The sequence below is a fragment of the Vidua chalybeata genome, chromosome 8 (genome assembly GCF_026979565.1).
Source record: "Vidua chalybeata isolate OUT-0048 chromosome 8, bVidCha1 merged haplotype, whole genome shotgun sequence".
NCBI classification, from domain to species: domain Eukaryota; kingdom Metazoa; phylum Chordata; class Aves; order Passeriformes; family Viduidae; genus Vidua; species Vidua chalybeata.
The window spans coordinates 21,612,931-21,635,723 of NC_071537.1; the positions used below are offsets into that span (position 1 = coordinate 21,612,931).

General features: G+C 38.3%; 1 protein-coding gene across 1 annotated transcript; it reads left to right on the forward strand.

Annotated features, from left to right (window-relative positions):
- The first annotated feature begins 3,616 nt into the window (after positions 1-3,616).
- Positions 3,617-21,973, forward strand: SAMD8 (sterile alpha motif domain containing 8). Its single transcript, XM_053948847.1, has 7 exons — positions 3,617-3,716; positions 4,949-5,101; positions 11,304-11,910; positions 13,678-13,773; positions 14,396-14,513; positions 15,306-15,456; positions 16,373-21,973. Exons 3-7 carry the CDS (start codon positions 11,336-11,338, stop codon positions 16,675-16,677), a joined length of 1,245 nt encoding a protein of 414 aa, XP_053804822.1. The 5' UTR covers positions 3,617-3,716; positions 4,949-5,101; positions 11,304-11,335; the 3' UTR covers positions 16,678-21,973.
- The last annotated feature ends 820 nt before the right edge of the window (positions 21,974-22,793 follow it).

A 22,793-nucleotide genomic window follows, 5' to 3' on the forward strand; every position in this document is an offset into this window, starting at 1 on the left:
GTATTTGAACTCTGGTACATTTTGGGCAACACTAAGTAAGTAAGTGAGACAACGTTTTCTCGTGCTCCACAACAATGTACTTTTAAAAAATGGAACAATTTTGTCTGCTGAGTACATGGAGTTTATTATTTTTCTTTTTTCCCTTTACTATCCTCTTCTTAATAAGCTTGTTTTCTGTCTTAAAAAAATATTATAATTTACTAATTTGATTAGTCCTTAGGCATTCAATGTCTTATTCTTCCATTACAGAATTAAGACATTTGAAGATAAAATAGATGTGTGAAAGTTCACACATGACTGACCTAAGTATGCTTCAACTGAAGTACAGAGATTGTGAAGAAATTATAAGGCAGGACTTGATCTGTAGAAAAATGAGATTACCAAAAATCCCACCCCAAACCCAGAATAAGAAAAAAACATTATTTAAATCAATTAGCACTTCTAGTGAAAGATATGCCCTGTTGCCATGTTGTATTCTTTGCTGAATAAGAATTTTCATAAGAAATTAATTCTCTGTTAAGCTGACTCCCTTTATTTTCTGTGTAGGGCCTTAACAATTGAGATAGATTATTTCAAATTATTAAATGCTAATGACAATGTTTAAAATTTAAAAAAAAGCCCATTACATTAACACATCTCATTTTCCTTTGCTCTATAATATATTGTAACTTGAGCTACTTGGAAATTTTCGATATAAATTTCTTTTTTTTTATTGCATTAAGTGTCAGCCTGAACATTAAATCAATAAAACTATGTGAATTGAATAAATTGTTTTCAATCTAAAGATACATCAGTGTTATTACACACTTTAAATGCTTTTTTTCCTTGGCAATCCACAGTTGTTTTAAAAATATCTGTAGCATATAATTTGTCATAAATTCTTAAACTGACTTGTCAGCACTGGCACTGCCTGTCAAACTTACATCAATGCCTTCATGTCACATGGCATGAAGTGACATAACTCAAAGTGACGGAATGAGGTTTATTGGAAATTACTGTAAAATAAAGCACCAACTATTGCGATAATTCACCCTTTTAAAGAACATTAAATGTTAGCAAGGAGAAGCAGTTTTCAGTTTTGAAGTGCAACAACTAAGCAGCTATTACATATATAAGTATTACAAGTTTTAAATTATGTTCTATTACTTTTCTGTGCAAGCTTATTTAGTAATTTTCAAAATATTTGCTAGATGATGAAACTAGACAGAGCAGGAAAATGCCATTAGCAGTGATAACTTGAGATAGAAACTGACCATCAAGCTTTTTTCCAGTGCTGATGGTCACAGAATCAGAGGTTCATTAGGGTTGGAAGGGATCCCTGCAGATCATCCAGTCCAACCTCCCTGCAAAGGCAGGGTCACCTAGAGCAGGTGACACAGGAACCATTCAGGTGCATTTGGAATGTCTCCAGAGGAGACTCCATGCTCTCCCTGGGCAGCCTGTTCCAGTGCTCTTCCAACCTCCACATAAAGAAGCTCTTCCTCACGTTGAGGTGGAACTTCTTGTGTCTTTGCTTATGGCCAGTACTCCTTGTCCTGTCACTGGGCAAATTGGTTCTGCAAACCAGCCCAGCCGCCTCCACAGCCAGGCGCAGGCTGCTCTCCACTGTATATGTGTCTGTCTGTCTTCTTCACCTTTGCTCTGGATGCAGCTCTTGGCCAGGGGCTCCCTGCATGGAAATCTGTTGCTGGAATAACACACATTAGGACCTGTAAACTTCAGGTAGTCCTGGATTAACATGCATGTCTAAATACAGCTCATTTTACAACCCAGACTGAATTTGGAATGTAATTTTTTAGGTGCATTGCTGGTTTTGCTACATCATAGGGAAACAGGGTTAGGAAACTTCTGCTTCCGTTTTTGTTTCCTTCCTGGAATCTGGTGAGCTGATAGACCCTAGTGCATGTTTATATGTAAAATAAAACAACAAAACCATATCACTCTGCACAAAGCAGCAGTTTCCTGGTACCTCCCATGAAAAGAATGAGATCCCAAATGATGAGTTAGCTTCAGGGCACCTGCTTAAGGCTGTCACAGTGACCTATTCCATGATGAGACAGCTCTGTAGCCTGCAACAGTTGTTTTTGCAGCAATTTTTAATTTTAGTTTGTGCTTATTTTTACATTTTTGGTTTAAATCAGTTGTTCAGATAGAAGCAAATGCAGCCATGTATTGTAAATTGTACCGACTTGGCATAAGGAAGTGTGTAAAAAGTTATGATCAAGTGGCAATTGCTGAAGAAGAATTCATGTCAAAAACAGTAGAGAATGCACATAATAGAGAAGCACAAAGTCTTGTTTAACTTAGTTGCCTTGCTCTCCTGTAATTTTGTTTTCCTTGTCAGATAAATGCTAGGGTTTTTAAAATATAAATATGTGGATCTGGAATAAGCAAAATTACTTCAATTTTCAATCAGCTTTATTAACTGATCCATTATAAACAGGAAGACAAGGTCCATTTGATGTTTTTCAGATTTATATGTATGTGTTGTATGGTTTATCACTGACGAATTCAGATTCGTCAGTTTTTCATCTAGCGCCTTAAAGGCAAAGAAGGAAAACATTGTGAGGACTGAAATTGCACTTGATTCCTACATTATTTGCAGATGTTGCTAAACTGGCAAAAACGGCGGAACACACCCTCCAACTTCAGCAACTCATTTTGGGAAACTACAGATCATTTAGTGTAAAAAACAAAAGACTGCATAGAGAGATAAGCATCTTTGAACCAGTATCAAGGCTTGTGGAAAAGAACAGATGTTCTCACGCCTTCTGAGAGGTGTTCTTCACAGTTTCTCTTCTGAATATCTGGTAGATAGTCCATTACAGTTGAGATAGTACAAGGATAGCATTGCTTGATGAGTTGACAACTTGACTTAGCTTTGAAGAATCTTGAAATGCAAATTTTCTGATCTCAAGGCCACTTTCTCTGAAAAGGCAGTGTCATTGACTTCATGGATACACTGGCACCTTCTTTTAATTTCAGCTGAAGCTACAACTTAAGACTTGTTTCGGACCTCCTAGTAATTCCATCATCAACAAAACCAAATTCTGACTGTTCCTCAGACAGTTGCAAAGGGCTGGCAGCTACCCCAGACAGTTGGTATCCAAAATAAATTTATTTCTGGAGGTATTTGCTTCTAATTTGTCTGTCTCCTCCTATCCCCTCCATTTGTACTGTTTGTAGGCTATGGAGCTCCCGAAGTTACGGCGCCTTGCCGAAGCTTTCGTAAGTCATGTGCGCTGTTCACATCTGTGCTTTGGATCCCCGTGCGGAAATGACTGAGTGCCGTCGGCCAAGTGCTGACAGCCAGTGTCATTCTTTTTATACGGACATCAGTAAAGAACAGTGGTGCAACTGAAATGTTTTGTAATGACTGCCTGATATGAGGCCTGACAGTACGAGAGTCCTGTAAGTTTCCTCTGCTATTCTGTCCTGGTACATGCTTTGAATGGAAGGATGGGAATACCCGCTAATCCACTGATTCCAAGCCTCTGGCACAGCTCAAAGCCCCTCCTGGCAGGGGCCCCGTCCTTCCACCCCGTCCCGCCCCTTCCGCCGCCGCCTGCCGGCGCTGCCGCCGCCGCTTCCGGACGGGGGATGGGGGGTGGCGGTGGCCGCCGCCGCCGAGGAGAGGCACGGGCAGAGGCACGGGCAGGGCGCGGAGGAGCCGCAGCGCCCAGGGCCGGCGCGGCGGCACCGCCACTCGGCGGCAGGTGAGGCGGGGCGAGCTGCGGAGCCCTTCCCGGGAGGCCCGTACCGGGGACCCTTCCTCGCCGCGGGGCCGCCCCGCGGGTGGGAGCCCGCCGGGTCCCCGTCGCTGTCCCCGCTGCGGCGTGAACCCCCAGGGTGCGGGCGGGCCCCGCGGGTCTCGGGGCGAAAGGGCTGCCCCGCCGCAGAGGCTGTGCGGGAGGAGAACAGCTTCGCCTGCCGGGGGGAAGACGAGCCTCCCGTGCTGCGAGTCCGCGCTAAAATCCGCTCCGCCGTAATTACCGCGCCCGGCGGCCCCGCACATCTCTGCCGAGCGTGAGCGCCCGGCCCGGGAGCCCCAGCTGCGCGCTGGGGCGATGTCGCCGGCGGTGTTCGGGCTGGAGGGGTCAGCCCTTGTGCCCGGCTGTGCCGCTTTCGGGCTCAACTTCGCCAGCCCCGTTAGGAGAGGCGTGTGAAGGCGTGGGACGGGTACCGAGCGGGGACGGGGCTGGCACTGGGGGTCGGGGCCTGCGGGCCCTGTGCGGTTTGTTGTGGGGCCTGGGGGCAGAGGGGACCCGTGTGGTTTCCGATTCCCGCCTCAGCCTCCGCAGCAAACAGATCGTTCCTGGAAAAGATGCTTTGTGTCTCTTACAGTGAGATAACAAAACGGTTGTACCGGGTCGAAATAGATATTCTTATTACTTTTTTCAATAAAATTGGTATGTTTTCTTAGGACAGAATGTTCAGTTTTGAGTAAAAATGCTGTTGAGTTTGTAGGATTTGATTATTAACAAGGCAGCATGGAACAGTGCAGTTGTTGGTTTGCATGTGTGCTCTTCGAGTTTCGGGGTTAGATGGTCGGGTCTGCCTGTGGGGAGAGTGTTTGTGCAAGTTTAGGGCCTGAGCATAAGGAAGCTGAAGCTACTGGAACTGTTACCCACTCCATCTCTTAAATCTATATTACTGATGAATTATGTGGCCTTATTCACTTAGGTATTGCTGATTGCTATTAAAAAAAAACCTCCAACACTTCAAAAAGATAGGTTTTTCCAGCTCCCTAAGTTAATGGAAGAGGCAATTGAGAGGTAGTGTTAATGTTAACATTTGTAATAAGTTGAAGTGGTCTCATGGTTATATTTGAGGCTTCAGTTTGCAAAATTAATTTTATAAAAATTTTATATGTGCAACGCTGATTCTGTGTTGTAAGATGACTTGATGGCAAGATTTAACTTGGCTAATGTCTGCTCTGTCTCCACAGAGCTCCCTTGTGCAGCTGGACACGGTGTCTGTGCCACCGCGACAGAGCAGCTGATCATGCTGTGCTCTGGAGTGGCAAGAGCTCAGAACACATTTCCTGGCATTTAAGTGCCCCTCCTGTCTGGTAGGGAGTGCTTCTTGCTGGATATCAGAGGTAAGGAAATGGCTCTGTCTTTTTCTTCCTTTTGCTTTCTGTGATGTACAAGAAAGGTAGAACTAACCTGTAGGATTAGTGTGATTTTTATACCAAGTGAATGGAATTTTGGGAAGTTTTGTAAGGTTTTGTGTAGGTACTACTTCGATGTGAAGGAAATGTTCTGTAGATTTGTAAAGCACAAAAATTTTAAATTATCTTGATTGCTCTTCTATGTGATGTTCTTTTTGCTGACTGGTTGGGAGTTTATTTTATTAGGATACTATTAAAATACAGGTTGGCCTAGGAATTGTAAGCTTTTGAGTTCTGTAGTATTGCTTTTCTTTGTACAGAGCTTGGTTTTGCAGCCTGCTTAGCTGGTTGAGGTCCACTAACCATATTACATTGTGTTTGTTTGATAATCACATACCTTTTAGAAGTTTTTTTCTTACTTACTGTAATGCATCTACAATGAGGAATGCTATTAGATTTTCACTAGACCAGAAAGATCAGTTTGTAAATGCTTGTGGTGTGTAAGATGAAACACAGTTTCACTTCAGATATTGTTCTGGTATTCATTTGGATGGAGAGTTTGTTCATGTCTTCTCCTATTTCCATTGTAAGATGAGGGTGTGGGAAGAAAAGGGTAGAAAGAAACTTGAGTTGTTACTCCTAAGTTGTATAGGGATAAAGAGCAGTCAACATTCTGTTACAGAAGGGATGGATACACTACTTGAAACCAGAAGAAAAATACTCGATACCTGATATTTAGCTTGTAAAATGTTCAAGAACTTAGTCAAATAGTAGTGAAATACTGTGAATGACATCCTAAGATAAGTGGTGGAGTACTTGATCAGTTGTTTAAAAATCACTTGTGTGTGCCTTGAATTATGGCAGTAGTATAAAAATTTGTTTTGTTAGCTGGTTGGTAGATTATGAGTTGAGCTGCTGCTCTTAGTGTTCACTTGAGTATAATAAAACTTGTTTGGCTTAATGAGGTGTAAGTCTCAGGGAGCAGTATGTATTCTGTTCGTTTTGATGCAGTATGTAACTGTACTTGGTGGTTCTTAAGACAAACGTGTTTAACTTTCAGGACTTTCTGTAGTAGCTGCTGTCACTTGCATGGAGGTGTCTCAAAAGAAAACTCTGCTAAGAATATAGAGCTAATATTTGATCCACAAGCTGCACTGCAATAAATAATTCTCAAAAAGCTCATCTTTCTTGATGGCTTAAAACCTAAGACTAAGCTAGTGTTACTTTGATATTCTTACATTACCTTCATGCATAGCACTAAGACCTTTGAGTACAGTTAAGGTACTGCTGATCATCTCACTTATGATACCAAAGTCACTAATTAAAACTCAATGCAAGTTTTACAGCAATATTTATGCATTTGAAATTATTGTATTCTTGTTTCAGGAAAATACCATTTTTTGTCTCATGGTGGACATTGCGCTGTGTTTGATTAATTTTAGATGTAGTATGGTAGCCATTGTATTTAAAAACTCTTGAAAAATCATGTATTGTTTTTGCATGTGTTCTTTTTGTCCTTCTGCTTACAAGATACCTACCATATTATGTGTATCTGGTGGCATTTAGAAAGTAAGGACTAAGCCACTGTATGCTATATGGCAGTGAAATCTTGGGTGCTATTTGCTTTAAATAAGCACTGAAGAATTTAGAGTTTCCAGGAAGACCAGGTGACAAGCTTCTCATATAAGTCAGAGTCAGCAGAGTAGCTGAGCCTTGTGCTGCATAACAAGGCAGTGCTGTGTGTTCTTTTTCCAGCACAGCATTGCTAAGTTGGTGTGTGACAGTAGCCTTATTATTGCGGGCTGGCTCAGCACACGTTTTTGTGTAGCTTTTTTGTGCTGGGGAACCAAGGCCAGCAACATGGGCCTTGTCCACATGGACAAGCAGCCCACAAGCAGCCTTTAGAGGGAACAACCTCTCCCCTGAGGTGTGCGATGTGCTCCTAAGCCAACAGACCCAGCAAAGGGGGGGCCGAGTTGGTATGGCCTGTATTCAAACTGCAGCTTGAAACCTTCACACAGAAATGTAGGTTAAATCACTTGAGATCTGGTAGTTCTTCAGCATCCTTCCTAAAATTCCTCTCCAGGATGGTTGGAATTGAATCTAGGGGGAAAAAATCAAGGGGTGAGGCTCTCCCAGGTACCTGAGGGCAGGTGGTAAAGCAATAATGGTGCTAGTAGAGATTTTGCATGTGTGTCTAGAATAAACAAAGCCAGTCAGCACTCTGCTACCTGCTGCAGACCTAACTAGGGTGTTTAACCCTTCAGCTATGACTCTGCTCTAATCAAGTTTGTAGCCTAATTTTACTGTGATATTAATACTACTTTTCCTTGGCTAGAGTAGTGATAAGCAGATTCAACTTTCCACATTTTTACCTCTATACAGACTCAAAGTCTGTAAGCTAGGAAAGTTAGGGAATTAATGGTTGACTGGCAGTGATTCAGTAGATGGGAACATGATAGAATCATGTACAATCATGTTGAGGAAGGTTAATTTTCTCTATATATACATCCAGGAAATTTTGCTGTCAGATAGGGTATAGTCAGCCTCTCAGAGGTATCTTATTTCTTAAGATGCCACAGCCAAATTGTAGGAATGTTTATGGCTCACAAAGTAATGTTTTTCTTTTAAAAAAGGAAATACTTACAGGTGTGCAGTTCATACTCATTTGTGTTCATGCTGTTAATTGAAAGACTGGTGCAAGAAAATGGGACACACAATACATACTGTTGACAAGCTTGCTAAGTGTTAAGTCACAGTACCAGGAAAATAATCAACTAACTAGCTACAGACATTGCTGATGTCAGGTGAAAAGTATATTTCACCCTCTGATGCTCAAGTCTATGCTTGCTTTGTGTTACTTATATGTGTTATTCATCATTAAATAATGTTACCCATTATTTGGTTTAGTGATAAAACTAGTAATATGGAAGGCAAAGTAGTTACCAGAGCTGTTTCCTTTCAGAAGATAGGTTCAGTTATCTAGGGGACTTGGCCTCTGCTGCGTTATTCTTACATAGCAGTCTAGTGGTGTAAAAGTTATGCAGCATTCTTCAGCTTCAGAAAGGAACAGGGATCTGTACTGTATTCCAGGTGTTACGATTATTAGGGAAAGTGCCTTTTACTCTTTAAACCACAGAAGTGTCACCAGTTGAGTAGTCTGAAAGGGAAGGCAGTTTCAGGCTTTAAGAAGTTGCTTTGTCATTGAAAAATGAATTTAACTGTTGCTGTTGAGACGAAATTAGCTACCTGCTCTGTGTAATGTTTTAAATTTGTGTTTTTGTGGTCATTTCCTTGTCTTTTCCAGTTGGTTAAGTGTCTTCTTGTTGGCAGCATTTGAAAACAGAGCAGGTCCTATCAGTTACATCTTGAGGTTAATGTAGACTTTCTCCCAGGTCCAGCCCACGGTGACCTTTGATAGGTGTGCTCATTCAGTGTTGTTAGGTTACCTTTATTGCACCTTTGGTAAGGGTTGATTTTTATTCCAGCAATGCCAGATGAAGGAAGACTAGGCTGCTGTTAGGCTGCTTGACTTGTAACACATGAATAGTATTCTCTTAGGTTAGGGACAGTTTCCTGCCTTTGTCCTCAGAAGTTGCTTTGATTAGAAGACAGTATCAGTAAGTTGAGTGTATTTGTGGTGAGTTTATATTCACTGCTTTTAGAAAACCCATGATGATTGCTATGTTATAAAACTCACTGTGATTAACAGCTTTTTCAGTATTTAATCTGTATTTCTGAGTAAAGAAAGCTGGAAGTTCAGATAGGCAACTCAAGTTTGTTTATTTTTACTGGATGTTTTGGATTAGTATAAGAACAATGTTGATAATACACTCATGTTTTAGATGTTGCTCAGTGGTGCTGACCCTAAGTCAAGAAGTTTTTGGTTTCCCCTGCTCTGCCAGTGAGGAGGGGAAGAAGAAGCTGGTAGAGACACAGCCAGGACAGCTGACCTGAACCAGGCCAAAGGAGCATTCCATACTATGGAATGCCCTGCTTGGTATATAAATGGAGGGGGCAGGTTGGCCCAGAGGGCCTGACCACTGCTGGGCAATTGGCTGGACAAAGGTCAGCAGGTGCTGAGCAGTTCTAATGTGTATCACTTGTCTTTCTTGGGTGGTGTTCTTCTCTCTTTTTGTTATTTCCACTGTTATTATTACTGTATTTTCCTTTATTACCATTATTAAACTGTTCCTATCTCAACCCCTTGGGTTTACCTTTTTACAGTTCTCCCCTCCATCCCACGGCAGGGGGAGTGGGCCGGGATATTTAATTGAATTAAATGTCATAATTTATTTCATTAGCCATGTAACCAAAATAATTATTACAGTTATTTTTGAGCTACATTTTCAAAAATATTAAGATAACATAAAAATGAGAAAATACCCTTTTATATGGAGAAGGAAGCATGTAGCATATGCAAATATTCTAGTAGTTTTTTTGTTTTTTTTTTTTTTTTTTGGCAACTATTTAAATCAAGGTATTAAAACTTATATACTTATTGACTGTGTATGATGTATTGAGAAATTTTAGCAATGAATTAAGTACATGTTGTTAATATACAATCAAATCCTGAGAGAATATCTTCAGAAGTATCATGCCCTTAATTATTTTAGAAGGGTAAGTGTGATTTGTGTGCTCATTTTTCTTCTAAAATATTACTTTTGCACTGCTGGGAAATCTCATTTGGCAAATTGAATTTTCTTTGATGCAGTATAAAATAGTTTGTGGTTCTGTTAGATGAAAGCCAGAAGAAAAAGTTGCATCCAGTAATTATATTAAGAGCACAATAGGTACTGTACGTCCTTAAAAAAAGAAGTGAGAAGGAAAGACGTTCTGTTTTTGGAAGAGCTGTACCCCTGAAAAAGATGGAGAACTGTGCTGAATATTCATGATGGGTTTGAGTACCAGTTTACTATAGACAGAAGCTAAATAATAGATTAAATACACTGTTTCTTTGCTTTCATTCTGAAAGCCTTGAATGATGTATGTGGCAGTAGTGTATTGTAGTGCCTTATATTTTCTGAGATTTGGTTGGCATGATTGAAGCATTTTAGTTAATTAGACTGTTTTTTTGAGTACAAAAGAGCTGTAAAATTGTAGCTGTTTCTTAGATGGTAGCTGTACATGAGCCACCAAATATAAATTATGCACAAATCCATTCTCTGCTACTGTGGGTCTTCAATATTGCATAAATGTTTTAGTACTTTTACTTCACTGGTAGCCTTTCAGATTTCTGTCATGTTCCACGTAATGTCCTGTGGTTAACTTTTTCCTGGGGTTGTTCTGGTGACTTGTCACCACCATGTGACAAAAATGTTGCTGAGCTGTCTCGCCTTTTTTCAGGCAATATTCTAGAGTCAGGAACTCAATTATTGAGAAATCTGTATGAAGAGAATACATCTCTTCTGGTTTTGGTGTGTTACTATGCTATCTACTACCACATCAATTTCAAAAATGCTCTGAAGCTTAAACCAGTGCTCCATTTCTAGTAATGTTATTTTTGGAAGCTGAGTATTTTAAAGGATTCACAATTCAGTAAGTATCTATCTTAATTACTGGGATCAAACAAAGAAATAGGATGGTTGTACCATCATCATACAAGTAAGATACTTCAGCTCAATACTATTGCAGATATCCAGGCTTAGGTTTACTTGGAATGAGTGGGGGAATGTCATGTCATCAAAGCTTCAGTATGTATTTTAAAACAGTGGGATATATTAGACTATTGAAATGTATTATTTCAGCTTTAATTTCATTTTGTGTGTTTGCTGGCTATACTTCCTTGTGTAGTTGATGAACTGCAAACAGTGGAAAAGTCTAATGATTAAGCTGGTATTTAAAAAGTAGTATTTGATTTTCATTGCCTAATGTAATTAACAAAGCAGGATTTATTTATTTATTTATTTACAACAAAATTAGAACACTATAGGAAAATTCTAGGAAATATTCTGCTTCTTGGAAACTTTAGATTTCTATTTAGGAGCAAATCAGATAATCTTAATTTAGTTTTTCTTGAATTGAAAAAGAAACACCATTTTTATATTACTTACCTCAGAAATTAGATCTGGTTTTTAGCTGTCTCTTATGTAAAATGTCTTGGGCTAATTAAGCATCTAAAATTGTGCAACAGACACTGGCATGTCAGTGATCTGTGTTAAACACTGTGGTGTTGTCTCTCTCTATGCAGCAGGTCAGTGTATTGGCGGATAAAGGGGCAGGATGGCGGGCAATAACCACCTTTGCATTCGGCGGTGGACTACCAAGAACGTGGCCAAGTGGCTGAAGGAAGAAGGCTTCTGTGAATACGTGGATCTTTTGTGCAACAGACACAGGCTAGATGGAATTACCCTGCTGACGCTTACTGAGTATGACTTGCGATCCCCTCCTCTGGAAATCAAAATCTTGGGGGATATCAAGAGGCTGATGTTGTCCATACGCAAACTGCAGAAGCAGCATATCGACGTCCTGGAAGAGCTGGGTTACACCAGTGATGGTCATGCTGGCACCGTGTGCCCAGCTGGTTCACCACAGGGGGCAGATTGGTTTTGTAATGGTGAAGTACCTCGGGACTATGATGGACCAATTACTGACTTGAATGGTGATCAGTATCAATATGCAAATGGGAAAAACAAACATGCCACACGAAGACTGGACCCAGAGTACTGGAAGACAGTTTTAAGTTGTGTGTATGTCTTCATAGTGTTTGGCTTTACATCATTTGTCATGGTGATAGTACACGAGCGAGTGCCTGACATGCAAACATATCCACCTCTGCCAGACATATTTCTAGATAGGTAAGAAATTTTCTTTCTAAACAAAATAGTAATGTGATGGTTAAAATATAGGCTGTCTTTTCTCTATTTTTGAAGTTTCATATGCTCTAGAAGAAAGTTTCGTGTGCTCTAGAAGATGCCTCTGCAAAATAGTAATAAAAGTCTAGTAAGTCCTTCTACTAAGATGGAAATGGATGGATCAATTAGATGCAGAGATTTGGGTTTAGGGGAAAATAAATTGAGCTGTTGTTCTACCTAGTTTATATTTAGTTTTACATCTTAAACTCATTTCAACACAATAATTACTTTGTCCATCCTTGCATTCTGGTAAAAAATGTGATGGTCAGCTGGCACAGATATGAAACCATATGCATTTTCTGCAATCCGGTTTCTGCCATGAAGCTTAACATATCTTGATATAAAAAAAAAAACTTTGGATGAAGGAATATTTTGGTCTGTGAGTGAGCAAGGAAATTGAAAGGGAACAGCATTGGTACTGTATTTTTACTGTCTTCCCACTGTCAGATTGTTGAAGATGGTCTAGGGAAACTCTGAAGTTGAATGAAAAGACCAGCATCTCTTTTAACAGGTTATTAAACCACTGTTGTGACTTATGCAGTACCTGTTCATTTTTTTAAAGAAACTATTTCACTTCAGGCAAAGAAGAGACACAATGGCAAAGGTCAAGTTCTAGTCATTGACAACCAGTTTAATAGAGGATAAATGTTCCCTTTAAGAAAGAGCACTTGTACCATGGAGAACTTAACTGCCTAGAGAGTTTTAAAAGATGAGCTAAACTGTTAAAAAGTTCAGCCTTTGTGATCTTCCTGTTCCTGCCAGTAATTTCTATTTTCATTAATGGTTTCCAAGAAGTCAGTAAGACTCTAATCGTTTGAGTAAGTGTGCAGAATCCTCCATAAATTTATAGATAACTCCTCAAGGACAGACCACATCCAGCAGAGTGGAAGAGGGGAGAGAGAAAAGGAGCTGTGGCATTACTGGATTTTGTTCCCAGGGTGCTCCCATGGTATTCAGTGTGCAGGAGGATGGGGGAGGCCAGAAAGCAGCAGCTTACAGAACAATGACAGGGGATTACTACAAAGCTCATATTTGAGTGGTGCTTTGCTCCCCCTTTGTATCAGGGGGAGCAAAAAACTGCGAGGAGCAGCCTCTCTTGAAATCTGTTGATCTGTATTTTGGTGGGAAATTGTTACTGGTGCCTTAGGAGTGCAGGAAGGTCTTAGATCTTTTGACAGGGAAGGCTGAAATGTTTTCATGTAGTGATTATCACTGAAGTTTTGAAAACAGTTTTTATTTTCCCTGATATTTTTCTGTGCAGTTCTGCTTCATTACAAGTGTTTAATGTTTTTGGCCTTGCAGCATTTAATTCATTGCATTGACATGGCATTCTTGCATGCATAAGCAGCATAATTGACACAATGCAAGTTTTTGTCAGAATTAAAAAGGTTTTTGTGAAACAATAGTGGAGGAACACATCCTGTTAGTAAGTCACGTGTAAATTAAGAGAGCATACTAGAGATTTTCCCTTAGTGAATTGTATGTAAACTGGAAGCACATTATTAGGAAGGCGATAACACAACTGAATATATTTCAAGTTCTATTTCATTCAGCCTAACAAAAGTATTTTTGGCTGTAGTTTATACTGTTGTCAGATGAATGCAAATTAATTCTGAGGTTAGAACCTCACATGCCCTTATTTTCAGTACCAAGACTAAGAAAAAAATTAAGCTTTTGTATTAACTTTCTTGCTTTGTCTTTTTTTTTTAGCGTCCCTAGGATACCATGGGCTTTTGCTATGACTGAAGTATGTGGTGTAATTCTTTGCTACATTTGGCTCTTGGTTCTTCTGCTTCACAAACACAGGTAGATTTTATAGAGGTTCCATTTTGTAAGAATCTTGTCAACTACTAGTATGTCTCTGTTAAAACTGAGTAGGGAGGATTTAATCAAGAATGACGGCTTGTGAATCTTTCAAAGGAGTAATATGAATTTACTTTTCTACTATATTTATAAAAAATTACCTTCAGAACATAGGTATTTCAGAGAGTTGTCAGTATATACACTCATGCTATAACTGTTTTGTATATAAGAAAGTGCTACAAGAATGAATTGCCACAGGATATCTGAGCCAGCCTGGCAGTTCACAGAGGGATAGAAAATGCATTTGTCTGCATGCATATTTTAAGTTAAAATTTCACTGGTTCATTGATTTTTATCAGTTTGCCAACAGAAGGTATGAGTGCCAAAGCTAGCACAAGAGTAGCTGCAGAGGTGGAGCTGTACCTTTTGGTGACAATAAGCTTGCTACAATGTCTCACCCTGTCATGTGGAACCTTATTTTTACAGTACTACTTAATTGAAAAAAAAAAAAAATTGTTGTGAAACTTGCAGTGATCATGACAGGACTTAATGGGATTAAGTTGGGGTGAGGTGGAATGTTTTTATCATAACTTCCCTGATCTCAGTTGCTGTGTGCTCTTCCCAGATCTATACTGCTGCGCCGGCTGTGCAGCCTCATGGGGACAGTATTTCTATTACGCTGCATTACAATGTTTGTCACCTCACTCTCAGTGCCTGGACAGCACTTGCAGTGTACTGGAAAGGTAAAAACTTCAAGTGCTTTAAATTATTTTTCCTGTTTCCTTTTGTAAAATACTTAAAATGTGATTAAGATTGTTGCAACCATAGTGTTAGACTGTTTTTTAAGAGCATCATGTTTCTCTCCTGTTTCTTGTCCTTGCATTAATTACCATAGGCAGGCAAACATCCCTAGGGGTCTTAGAAGCACTTGCCACTCTGGAGAGTATATGGTTATTTGGGGAAGGGTGTTCAGAATGTTTCACACTGTAAAACATTCAAAGAGGTGTGTGCACTTAAGCTACTAACATCATGAAGAAAGACTGAAAGAGAAGTAATTGCTTCTTTCTTTTGTTGGTTGCATGGTTTTGAAAAAAAACCCAACAAACTATTATTATTTCAACCCTTCTCATAAGGGATATTCTTAGAACATGGGATTTTATGGTTTCATCCTAACTTTTAGTTAGGAGAGGTTTGAGCTGAACAAATGGAAAGCTTGATAATGATACACATTCAAAAAAAGGTGGCAGGCTCTCTGGGTAAATCACTTGGAACAAAATACTTGCTCTAAATTCCAGTATCCATAAGACGTATGATGAATACAATTAGTAATTGTAGTTACTAATGTGACTCACTGCCACAGTGAAATCCAAAGATGTGTTAACTTGCATGCACATGTTATATTTTATTATTAAAATAAAAGACACAACATGATAAATGGTATTAAACAAACATAGTGCAGTACAGCTAACTTTAGGGAGATACTGTTTGGGCAGTGGAATTGGAACTTAGTAAAAGCTAATATCACTGTTTTTCAGTTGTATGGCAATGTTTGGGCAAAACTCCAGCGGGCATTTGCAATATGGAGTGGCTTTGGAATGACTCTGACTGGAGTGCATACATGTGGAGATTATATGTTCAGTGGTCACACTGTTGTCCTGACCATGCTCAACTTCTTTGTCACAGAATGTGAGTACAGAGTGTCAATACTCAAATGTCCTTAAGAGTATGTACAGAGGTGTGAGAGTGTAAACATTTGAATGTCCTTAAGTATTAAGAATATCTGCTCCTTGACCTCCTCAAAAAGTTCAAAGTGTAGCATTTAAGCAAACAAATACAAATTCAGATCGCTGTGCTCCTTCTCAGGTTTGTGACAGTCAAGTCACAACGGGGAAAGGAGCACCACTTTGCTGGGGGTATTCATCATGGGGGGATGAATAAGGCACTTTTCAATGAACACATGAGCCAAGAAATTAGAAAAAAATTAGAATTCCTGGCTTGCTACTGGGAGAATACTTGGGAAGATACTTAGGATTGTCTGTTACTATTCCTTTCCCTAGGTATCTGCCACTGACTCCTGTCAGCCAAAATACCTGGCGAGGTTTCTATGCATTTAGTATAATCCATAAAGCCAAACACCAAACCCCATAGCAAGTGAGAATATATGAAACAGCAGTACCTTTCTGTAAACACCAACAGTCATTTGATCTATGTTATAGCAAGCAAGATAATTAGTTTGAGTTCAACTTTGATGTAATGACTGCAATCACAGTAATGTAGCTTTCATTGCATCTTCCTCCTTGTAACATAGGAAAGACATGATGTTCATTAAAAGAAGTTGGTTGAACAAAGAATTCTGATTTGCAGGGTGGTAAACCATTTAAGGATGCTCTTGTTAATCCAGAAATGCATTTGTAAATGAAGTCATGACGTAGACATATATAACTTGTGTGGTGCTTTTGTTGGATTTATTGGACCTGTGTACAAAATTTTTGAATGAAGAAACTTCATCTCATTTTTGGATGAAAAATCTGTATAAAAGCTTGGAATGTCTAGGCCTGCATTTTGAGACAGTCAAGGTTAATCACTTTCTGTTTTCTCCCAGATACACCAAGGAGCTGGAACTTCTTGCACACCTTGTCCTGGGTCCTGAATCTATTTGGAATCTTCTTCATTTTGGCTGCACATGAACATTATTCTATAGATGTCTTCATTGCCTTTTACATCACGACAAGGCTCTTTTTGTATTACCATACATTGGCTAATACTAGAGCATATCATCAGAGTAGGAGGGCAAGGATATGGTTTCCAATGTTTTCTTTTTTTGAATGCAATGTTAATGGTACTGTTCCCAATGAGTATTGCTGGCCCTTTTCAAAACCTACTATATTAAAAAGATTAATTGGTTGAAGACTATGTGGGTCAGTTCAGATTTTTATGAAGCATTATGGCTAAGATCCTACAAGGCTAGCTACAAGAGGGAAGTCAAGTAACATTTTTCACTCCATGATCTCCTCCTTGCCTGGTTTCTTGGATTCTTAGCCATAAAATGGGGTTTCCATACTTTACAGGGATGTGTTTTGTTTTCTCCTTGTGAGAACAGAAAACAATGCAGGGATGGGTAAAGGCTATCAGTGGAGCACAAATATAAACCAGAATACTGTTACTCTTGGTAAGGTTCTGTGTGAATGTTTATGGAACATTAACCTGAAATATGTATTGAATATAGTACACCCTTTACAGGTCCAGATAATATTTGTTACCTGAGTACCAGCCTTTACATATGCTGACAAAAAAATTTAAACTTTATAAAGCCTTTCTTTGAAAGCAGTCATAAATGTAATTTTTAAAACAAACTGTGTATATTTAAAGATTGAGGAGGTCTGTGTCATAATGAAGAAAACAATATAGTTCCATGCTGAGAGGGTCTCTTAACTGTTAAATTACAAGTCTTGACAGTATATATGGTCTGCATACAGTGGTCTGCCAAAAATGAAGGTCGGCCTTGTGGCTGTGCAGTGATGATATTTTTTTTAATGAGAACTTATTTAGTCTAGTCTATCAGTTGTCTGTATGGTTGTTCTAGCACTTGAAAGTTTTCCCTTTTGTGTTTAAATGAGTTACAGTAAGTGGAACATCCACTGAAAGTAAACTTAGCTTTAGTGAGTTTAAAGCCACAAAGTAACTTTTGTGTGGTCTTAATTGCTTTATACCCAAACTCATGCATGCTTTTCAGGAGCAGTTCTTTAATGTTGGAAAAACAGAACAGTTATCTTTGTGTATCTTACTGCCCTGTAAATGGATGGGAAAAATGCATGTAGTAACTCTTTCAGGAATAGTAATAGTGAGTATTGGCAGTAGTGCTCATGTTGATGTATGTTTTAGCACTCTGGTGTCAACAATATGGTGAATTTCTCTGGATATATATATGCACAGTATATTTGGTTATATATATATATAAACACACAGTATATGTTTTTCTAACAACTATGAAAAGAGGCTAGTTCTTAATTTAAGTTGCTCATTTACTACCCTGAAAGATACCATAAACAGTTGAGTTTTGCTTGTTGAAAAAAACCAAACCACAACCCACATCAAAGCATCCCCCAAAAGCTCAAGCCAACACTCTCAGTCCATAATGCATGAGCAGGGTCACACAAGGGTTGGTGATCTCTCAGGCAGTGGATTGTAAGGGGACAATACTCATGTTGTCTGTAGAGCCTTGAAATTAGATTTGTGCCAAATGAAAACTGATAAGTACAAGGTACAAAATTATAAAATGGCATAGACCTTTTAATTTGATTATTGCAACTTCAGATGTGCAAATGTAGAGTAAGTCACGTTTAGAAAGTTACACAAATAATTCCCAGCTTGGTACAAGCTGACTTAATGGGCACTATGTACTTGTGTGTGCATAGAAATGAATCCACTAGGAATTTGCAAGGTTTTGTGTTTGGGGGCTTGTAACCTACTGTGGGCTACTCCTTGCTGTATTGTATTCCTTTTATAAACCTCGATTGTACTAACTTGACTACCTTACACTCTTCGTACTATATTACTTTTGTAACTTAATTTAGCTCCTATTCCACAGAAGAATTATGCATCTTGGAGTATCTCTGCCAACTGTAATGAGCACATGTACACTGTACTATTACAGAGATTTTTATATTTGTAACATTCCAATTTTTTATCATAATTGCAGGTTTAATACTATATTGTTCAATCTACCATAGCCTGATGGCTTTTGCCATCCAAATTGGGGGAGTATGCTTACACTTAAAAAAAAAAAGAGAAAATATTCTGAAAGATTTAAAGACTTGCCATTTGCTGCTCTTAACTTTCTGATTTCAGAAAGGCAATTTGAACATTCCTCTTGAGACTTTATAATGAAAGAGCTCTATTTGTTAACTTGTATTTGCCTTTGCAATGCACACAGTTATGAATGCTGTTTTTCTAAACTCTAGGAAACATCTGTTCTCAGGACGTTCAGGATTGTAATCTGAGTTATATGGAGAGGTATGCAATTAAACTTGCAAAGCTGTTGATTCTGAAAATAACCATTTGAGTAGTAACTGGCATAACTGCATCTAAACTGAAATACTATTCTGCAATTAGATATGCAGGAGAATTTTCAAGTACAGCCCAGTGTAACAATGTTTACAGAAAGTAAAGCTATAATTTCAGTATTTTTTTTTGTAGTGAAGTTCATATACATTGAAACATAAGGATTCTTTGTTTTAATTTAATTTTCAAATTCCATTAAGTAAATTGTGTTTTAAATCAGCCTTGTCTATCATTGTTTTTTAAAAGAACCTTGTTCTTTTGTGCTGTTTCCCTTGATGCTAGATACCTAAGTCCAGGATAAGTAATATAAAATGGTTGGTTTTGTTGGCATTGGAGTGGATTGAAACATTGTCAGGGTAATTGTCGTCTGCTGTTTTGGAAGTTCATTGTGTCTGTCTGTAAACATGCAACAGGAAAGCCTGAAGTAGATAGAAGACCAAAAAATAATGATCTTGCTTGCAAGAGAGCACAGGTCAGTCTGTAAAGTTGGGAATGTAAGCTTTATTATTAATTAGATGGAAACAAGTTGCAGGTAACTGATAGGCTTAACATTTTGTACCTCCTTTTGAGTCAGTGTTTTAAAAGCATTTTGCTGCTTCTGTTGCTGACAAGCACTTTTAAGTAAAGGCAGCAGAGCACCTTGGGCCTTGGATTTAATGCTTAGTATGTTCAGGGATGTCTTCCTTTATGTTCACATGCCACCACTGCTCTCCTTTAACATGTTGCACCTCTTTTGTGCTAAATTGGCTTCTGTGGTCTGTGTGAGGGCCCACATAATCTGTTCCCAGAATAATGAATGAATTACTGTGTAATGCAGCAAGTGCAAGGGTCTCACCAACATTATTACTACAGAGTGCACAAACAAATCAAGCAGCAAAGCCTGAAATTAGTAACCATAGATACAAAACAAGGGGAGGGTCACATTTTTTTTTTTGCTAGCTTAGCAAGTTTAGTAATATTTGAGACTTGGCAATAGGGTTGAGCTCTTTCTAATAAGTTTGGGGGTATGTATGCACTATGCACATACCTGCAAGTGATAGACACACAGGCTCTTCCCCTATCCTTTTTCTTTGTTTTTTTTTTTTTTTTTTTTTTTGTACCTTATGACACAGTTTCTTATAATAGCTTTCCTAAACTTTCTGCCTTTAGTTTTTCATTTCTGAAAGATCCCAAAAGTGGGTTATGACATTACACCTGCACAGAATTAGACCTTCATATATGTGGTTTTTTAACAAATTCTGATTACACTGACAAAAACTTGTGAAAGGATCTTTAAGCAGGGTTCTCCAACTGATCTTGAACAATGCTGTAGAAAGCTTCCATATATGCAATTTATCTTCATGTCCAGTGGCAAATATGGTAACATGCAAAGTGTCAGTACAGAAATGTAGATAGGCCTGAAGTATTTAAATGTCCAAGACTAGCAAGAATTGGATCCCAGAAGTGCACTGCTTGACTTGTATGCTTAACTTCAAGCAAATTACTAAATACTCTTGACTTCAGTGAGTGTTACCATTTTAGTTTAAAGTTTTTTTGGATAAGGCCCAGTGTATGCTGTGTGATATCCTGCTACAGTAATGGGAATAGGTAATGTGGCTTTCTTTCTGATTTTCTCTGATGTCTCCCCTCCTATCTCCTGTACAAGAAAACATTCCAGTAGAATTTAAAAGAAATGCTACTTAACTGGGTTCTGAAAGAAGAAATCTGTCAAAAACCAAAAGACTGAATAAAACCTTGATAATTACTGCTTTAAGAAGCAAGGGTCAGTTAAAGGATTTGGGGAAAAAAGTTATTTTTGATGCAAGCATATTAAATAATGTCATTTAAAATTACTGAAACCCTCTAAGGAGGATAAAAGCACAGGTTCCTATAATCTTCTTTTCTGTACAGCTGTATCTTATGTAGTGCCAAAAAGAGAGTAAACAGGAAAGAGTTGGGCTCAGACACCAGTAAAAGTCTTTTGGAGCAATTAATACCTCCTTGTTTTTTAACCATTGCCTGCATGCTTAGTGCTATACTTGTCCATTACTAGTTTAGCTAGTTTTTTGATGTATGAAAGCCCATTTGGTTTTCAGACATCAGTCATGGAAAAAAAAAAAAACAAACTAAAAAAACTAAGCAGTAGATTTTATGGACCTGGAGTGTAACAAAAAGAACTTAAAACAACTGTGATAGTTTTTCATCATGTTCATGTAGTTCCTACTGAAGAGTTAGGGAGAATTTTTAGTAATCTACAGACAATACCAAGATTTTTTTTTTTTAATAACCATGGGTACCTTTTAAAAAATCTGACCTGTAACTTCAAAACCCACCATAGTCTTTTCAAGATGGAAGTATATTTGACAGAAGTCCTAGCAGTGAGACAGCTTACCCTCTGAATTATTTTGTGATTTAGACTTCAGCAATAAGGGTTAATTGATAGAGCACCAGTTTGTGAAATTATAAAATACAAAATATTTCTGATCTGTGTTTGACTTTGTCACTATTCTAATTGAAACAGTATTTCTGGGGGAAAAAAAAAGTTCTTTGGAGTGAACCTACTGATGTCTTGTTCATTATATGAAGAAAACCACAGAAAAACCCTCACAACTCCTCAAACACTACGGTATTGTGAACACTGAACCTTCCATATAGCAGTATCCTGCAGACTTACCGCTTGTATCCTAACAAATTTGCAGTGAGTATTATGTACATAATTCAGTGACATGCACATTTAAAAACCAGTTTGTAATAAGTGTGTAAGAACTTAAGGTGATAAACATGGAGAACAATAACCTGACCTATTGGCCCTTACTGTGTAGTTAGAAAGACTAACTGTAACTTAGATTTGCTCTTTCAATTCAGTTTTGTCAAAAAAGGAGAAATTTTGTCAAATTTGAGAAACCACGAACTGCATTGTACATGGTACTTAACATAAGGATGTAGAAACATGGCTTTTCACATGGAACTGTTACTTCAGTTTTGTCCTGACTGAGAAAATAGTGTTATCTAATGGCTAGAAGGTATGCCAGTGAGGTGTAGAATACTGTAAATAAGTAAATATTGTTTTGATTCTAAACTCAGATTGAATTAATATATTGTTTTATATCTTTGTTGTGTTAAACATATTTAAAAATACTAAAATAAAATATTTGAAAAATGACACATGCTTGATTTATTTTATATGCAAAATGATGGTTCATTCTCTCTGTTAATGCTGTGACTGTGAAAGTATTTCTGACCATAGGTGTGATGGTGTTACGAGCCTTTGCTTCAGTATGGAAGTAAGTAATGCTGACAAAAAAAAATTGGCACATGCTGTGGGAATTTGTTATAAGTATGGACATACACTTCAAATAATTTCTGGATAAGTAATTGTTCTGGGTGATGCAGGAATTACAGTTTTACAGCTGTGGTCTTAAGTTTTCAGCTACCTATAAGAGGTTTGCTTTTTCTTTTGGCACTGATATGTGACAGATTCTGGTAAAATTACTGTTTTTCCCTGGAACATGGAAACAACTGCCAAATACTAAATTCCTGTTGCTGTCAAAATTGTACTGAAGTTTGATACTAGGATAGGATAGGTACTCACTGGACTCTTCCAAGAAATCATTTGACTTGGGCAAAATATGGACAGCAAATTTGGTAGCAGTTCTGTTTTTTTCTAATAGTGTCATTAGTTTATCAAAAGGTTTTTTTCAAGTTCTAATGCCACAGAATGCAAGATCGATTTGAAAGAGGCAATGCTTTTCAAACAAGGATTCATCATTCAATTTAAATACTAAAAAAAAAAACCCACTCTGCTACATGAAGTCATCAAAACTGAATCTATGTCTCTTGATCGCTGATAGATTCTCAAGTACTCTAATTGGAGGTTAATAGCCCTAAAAAGAAAGGGGCAGAAGGAAGAGGAGACAACAGCAGACAGCAAGTTTGCTTTTCTTACAGTAACACTGATGAAGGGTCTTTAGGCAATGTAGGGA

Excerpts from the sequence above, each read along its gene's own strand:
- SAMD8 (XM_053948847.1), top strand. The coding sequence starts at position 11,336 with ATGGCGGGCAATAACCACCTTTGCATTCGGCGGTGGACTACCAAGAAC. Across the intron at positions 14,514-15,305 it reads ACTTGCAGTGTACTGGAAAG|TTGTATGGCAATGTTTGGGC; the intron begins GTAAAAACTTCA and ends ACTGTTTTTCAG. Across the intron at positions 15,457-16,372 it reads CAACTTCTTTGTCACAGAAT|ATACACCAAGGAGCTGGAAC; the intron begins GTGAGTACAGAG and ends GTTTTCTCCCAG.